Here is a 5,912-nt window from a genome sequence, read left to right as displayed (position 1 = left end):
AATAACTTATAATAAAAATAATAAATAAAATAATAATCATAATTATTAATAATAATAATAATAATCATCATAATTAATAATAATAATTAATAAAAATAATAAATAAGAATGATAAATAAAAATAATAAATAAAAATTAATAAAAATAACTATTTATTATTATTTTTATTTGTTATTATTTCTATTGTTTATTATTTTTATTATTATTCATTATTTTTATTTATTATTTATTGTTATTATTATTAATTATTATTATGATTTATTATTTATTATTATTATTAATTATTATTATGATTTATTATTATTATTATTATTATTATTATTATTATTATTATTATTATTATTATTTTTAGTATTTATTATTATTATTATTATTACTTCGTATTGTCATTATTATTATTTATTTTTATTATTTATTATTATTAATAATAATAATAAATAAATAATAATAATTATCTTCAGGTCACCAGGTTGGCGTCCGGCGGAGTTAAGCCTGTCTCATGGGAGCAGGGGTCCCTTTAACCTTGGTCTGCAATCCCTCTGGAGAAGGTGACTCAATAAAAAAAACTCCGTGTGTTGTGCTACCTCAACACCAAAATTCTTAGAATGTCAAATACGAAGATATAAAAAAATGGATTGAATGAGACTGGCACTAAAAACAGTGTACAGGAGGGTGGGTGTGGACTCTCGGAGCCTTGGCTACCAACTCACCTGATGATGGTGTCACGATAAAAATACTGGTGATTGCACGACTTTACAAATTCCACCTCTAAATAAGTAGTGTAAAAATTAAATAACAGCCACAACTGCGCTAACGGGACTGGAACTGTTAATGGTGAAGGTGTCGCGCACGGGAGGCAGGGAAGAATCTGATCAAGTGTCGGCAGGTCGTCATCAAGCTATTGAAATGAAAGACTTCGGTGAGATTAACTTTATTAGTTATAACAATATTATAAAAAAATTGTTGCTTCACAGCAGTTTTTCTCTATGCAAAACAGATATATTGCAACATATGATTCGTTTCGTTTCATTCAAATGATTAAAGTGAGATGATCAATAAACAGGATCCAATACATAGTTTTCATTTAGCTCCCCCGAGTATCGAATGCAAACGATAGTTTTGATATCTGGTTTTCTGCAATATTTCTCCTATGTAATTGCATTTCGTTAGCAAGCGATTAGTATCTCGAGAAACCTGTTTTGTGGTGCTGTTCAACTGATGTTTTACTTTGTGTATTGTGTATTCGAAATGGTTCCGTTGCCGACTCCATTCCATTTGTACGCCGGGATCTGTAACGACAATCTTGTCATCATTCCTCGCGATGTAATTTCTATAAAGAGATTTGATGTTGTTCTTCAGCTTCTGCGGTTCTCGTATGAAGGTCATGCAATTGAAAAGATCAGAGCAAAAGCTGTTCAACACGGCTGTTTTTTTGTGCAGCATCGTGCGTACTTGGTCCAGTTCTTGTGAGGCGGCTACTAATTTCTCTTTCGTTTCTGCTATCGACTGGCCCATGGTGACAAACTGGCGTGTAAAGTATCCCAGTTCGGTTTCCATGGCGCTGACCTGCTTTTTCAAGTTATCGATTGCTGTCTCCCTCGCTTCGATTTGGCGTTTCAATTCGGTGATATTTTTACATTCCAGTTCACATTTTGACACATCGATATTGTGATTCGTCAACTTCAGGTCAAAAAAACGTCTTTCTTCATCATTTAGCCCTTGGCATTGGATCTCTAGTTCATTTAACAAGTGATGTACATCTTTCTCCAGATTATTCTTAACAATGTTTAGTCTTTTTACTTCCATTTTGTGTTTGTGGCATTCATCTTCACTTTCTTTTAGTTCTTTGGGGAAAGCTAAGAGTTTCTTCCTCAAAATGTCATTTTGGTCTCTCGTTTCAAAATTAGCATGCCTCTCGATATATAACTGTTTCTCATATTCAGTTTTTTTGTTGATATATTCTACTTCGGCATCCCTCTCTATCTGTTTCTCGGCTTTATTGTGTTCTTTCTGCTTTATCAAAATTTCTTCCTCGTATTGACCAATTTCTTTTTCTAAATCTTCGAATTTCTTTTTGTATTCTTCTCTCAACTGTTTTTCTAGATGTTCATGTTTTTCTACCATATCTTGTTCTTCTTGCTCCTGTTCTTCTAGTAGTGTCGTTAATCTTGTACGGAGGGTCTTCAATTTTTCACATTCATCCAATAACTTCCTATCACTAGCACGATTGAGGGACTCTACTTCTGTGCAATGACTATCAACAAGTTTTGCCATTTGTTTGTCATACTTAGCATTTTCTCTGACTTTATCGCTCGCTAGAATTTCATTTTTGGTTTCCAAATTTTCTTTTTCTTGAATATAATTTCCGCATATCTCTTTTATTTTGTCGTTGTAGCTTATGTCTCTGAGATACAATTGGTACGAGTTTTCATTGGAAAGGTTTTCTACACGCAATTTCAGATTTAAAATTGAAGAATTTTTTGCTTTCAACTTTTCGCTCGGAATTAAAACTTCTTCGGTCCAAATGGTACTCATGTCTCGTTTGAAATTTCGACCTTCAAAATCAGTAACGTTCCATATTGCAATCGAAGAATCTGTTGATGTTGAAATTAAATATCGATCATCAGGTGTAAAAATCACGTGTGTAGTTTCGAGACTATGACAAGGATAATCAAGATATTTTCCACTTAACGTTACAGGATACTCCAAACTTCTTATATGACCATTATTAGTTCCTACAAATAGCATTGTATTGGACCATGACAGAGCAATTGATGTGAAAAGAACCTTATCCGTCAGCAATGTTCGTATTACGTGAGACTTGTAGATTTCTTTCAAAGAATAATCCGAATCAACGACGTATAATTTCTTGTCGAAATTTATTGTAAGATCATGATGAGAGCATGATTTCAAGATACACTGACAAATTCGCTTCTCGGTTCTTATTTCCCATTCGTAAACTGCTCCATCCATGTCGCATGAGATAAGATTATTGTCATCCACACACCAGACGGTAGTTTGAATTTTGCCGTTGTGACCTTTTAGTTTAGCTAGCTTTTCGAAATTAATCGCCGAGTACACCAGTATGACGCGATTGCTGACCGCTGCGAACATGTGACCACCTCGACTGAAGTTGCAATGCGTACACATGCGGATATCGAATTCCTTAAACTGTTTGAAGTCGTTCTTACGAATATACATGAAACGTAATTTGTCGCTGAAGCCTGCCAGAAGAAATAGTCCCATTGGGTGCACAGATATGCTGTAGACTTCTGATGAAAAATCTCGAGAAAATTCTAAGCTACACGTTTTGTAGTTCCATAGTTTTATAGAACCGTCTAGCGAGCTGGTTGCAAAGAAAGGTTTCCATAAACAGACACAACATCCAGTGACAGATTTATAATGGAAAGGATGCACTAAAACATCAAACACAATTACTTTATTCGTATGTTTTGTTTCCCGTGGATAAATTTTTGTGGAATACAGTTGTTTCATATTGGTGCTAATAGCAAGAACGTCATCCGATGGATTCACCATCATCCATTTTATAATCTGGTCACACAGGTCACTTTTTTCCAAACCATCTGACGGCAGAAAAACACTCCTGACAAACTTGTAAGTATCCTTGGCCTCAATCCTTTCAAAAAAGTGCACACATTTACCACACGCTGTAATAAACCCTTTAGAATAACTGGTAATAGCCGTTACTCCGTACGACTTGACGGATTCGTCGGAAACATACGTATATTGGAATACATTAAAGTCAAGTCTTAAATCTTTATCTTCGATAAACAACACTCGGCCACTGCCTGTACCCACCAAAAGACGTTGGTTCGCATCCCAGCAATAGCATTTGAAATCTTGAGGTACGATCGTCGGAAAATTGAACTGTTTGTTTTTGCATCCTTCGAAGCGGAACAATTTAAGAAACTTGTTGCCAAATACATACACGTTGAGATGTGTCTGAGGGTTGAAACTAACGCAATGAAGAATCTCCGGTGCAACAGAAACTGTCACTTTGGTCGAGAGAAGTAGTTTCGATCTTTTCCATGACCAGTAAAGTAAGGTTCGTGATGGGTCGTCACATATGGCCACAAGATATCGAGAAGTAGATGAAAAAGACAAACTAACGATCTTACAATGCAATACTTGACAAACTAAAGTTCTTATTTTCCGCTTAGTTAACAAATCAAGAATGTTTACAGACGGTTTCTCGGAATTCAAAGCGACAGCCGAATAGTTACGGCGCGGAGATACAGCCATTGCAGTTATTTCAGCTCCTTTCTCTGATGCTATGAGAAATCGCATGGTTTTCTGTTCGGTGTTAAAAAAGACACAATAACAACCACACGTATAAAAGATAGTTCGTTCATCAAGATAAAAAACATTGCTAGAAATATCCGAGTTGATTCCAATCAAATATTTTAAAGTCGCTTTAGAGAAAGCCATTTGAAATCGTTCCCCAAACGTACCTGATTACTGTTCTAAGGAATATGTTCTGTGGATGATCTTCGCAAAACGAGGCTTTAAATAAAGTTAGTCACGTGATCCAAATGACAAACCCTTTTCAGCATTTTTACTGTTAGTCTTTTAACTATTTCGTCATATTACACACACCATACACATATTAACACACATTCATACATACACGCGCGCACAAACACAGACACACACATTGATGATGTATTTAGATATAACTATTACGTCATTATTGATAGGCTTTTCAAAACACGTATCTAGCGTCAGACTATTCCAATAATTATATATCAAGGTTCACTGAAAGCAGGGATTTGTCCAACCTATTTTGATGCGGAAATCATACAATTTTCCCCAAAATCTGGAAACCGACACCAGCGTATTGTACAGACAACGCCCGCTATCTTAATGTTAATAAAACAATGTTTTAGAAAGAGAATTATTGCTTACAAATTTTGGCACAAGGCCAACAATTTTGGGGGAGGGAGTAAGTCGATTACATCGACTCCAGTTCTCAACTGGTACTTATTTTATCGACCCCGAAAGGATGAAAGACAAAGTCAACCTTGACGGCATTTAAACTCAGAAAGTAAAGATTGACGAAATACCGCTAAGCATTTTGCCCGGTGTGGTAATGATTCTGCTAGTTCCACTACCTTTAGAAAGAGAATTATTAATATATAAAATATATAAATCCAGACAACATATGAAAATTTGGCGGAGGAAAGGAAGTGGGTTTCCTAGATCAGTAAGATTAATGATAATCATGTTTGTTGTGCACTGTTGTGAGCCAACACTTGCAGTAAAGATATGAGGGCAAAGAGAAAACCAGAGAGCCGATGTTCGTGGAGGAAGTTACTGGGTGAAGGTTCTTGGTGAGTTTGGACATAACAAAGGTTATGAGAGGAGGATATTCGGGTGTATAAGGATAGTAGTGGCAAGAACCTAGACAACTCCGAGGTCAGAAGCCATTATAGTTGTGATAGATAAAGCAGAAAAACGAGACAGCACCTGTGGGCCGTAGTGATTTTATGCCTGTCGTTCGGGTTGTACTTTTTATGAAAGGGTTTCTATACCTTGTGGTATTTCATCATGGCCGAAGTCTGTCATACCGGCCATGATGAAATACCACAAGGTATAGAAAATATGAAATACCACAAGGTATAGAAAATACATATTCGCCTTTATATATTTAATCCTTTATATTGAACACTCAATATTTCATCTATTCAATAAGACATATTCCATATATTCAATAAGACATTCAATACTTTATTTCATAGTACCATCCATTTTTATTTTATATTATGTATTGTATATTCCATATTCTATATCCCACATTGGTTTTGCGGGAATATAAATAAAACATAAAAAACAGACAGTGTTGGAACTCTTTTAAACAAAATAATATATATATATATATATATATATATATA

The 5,912-nt window shown here is 34.9% G+C and overlaps 1 protein-coding gene across 1 annotated transcript; it reads right to left on the bottom strand.

Moving 5' to 3' along the window:
• Positions 1–915: 915 nt before the first annotated feature.
• On the bottom strand, positions 916–4,584 carry LOC106880353 (cilia- and flagella-associated protein 57). Its single transcript, XM_014930237.2, has one exon. The coding sequence runs from the start codon at positions 4,447–4,449 to the stop codon at positions 1,081–1,083; it is 3,369 nt and encodes a 1,122-aa protein (XP_014785723.1). The 5' UTR covers positions 4,450–4,584; the 3' UTR covers positions 916–1,080.
• Between the last annotated feature and the right edge of the window lie 1,328 nt (positions 4,585–5,912).

This window comes from Octopus bimaculoides, chromosome 23 (assembly GCF_001194135.2).
Source record: "Octopus bimaculoides isolate UCB-OBI-ISO-001 chromosome 23, ASM119413v2, whole genome shotgun sequence".
Taxonomy (NCBI): Eukaryota; Metazoa; Mollusca; class Cephalopoda; order Octopoda; family Octopodidae; genus Octopus; species Octopus bimaculoides.
Note: the sequence above shows the minus strand (reverse complement) of the source record. Positions and strands in the feature narration are given on the sequence as shown.

Coding starts and splice junctions, on each gene's coding strand:
- LOC106880353 (XM_014930237.2), bottom strand. CDS start 4,449: ATGGCTTTCTCTAAAGCGACTTTAAAATATTTGATTGGAATCAACTCG.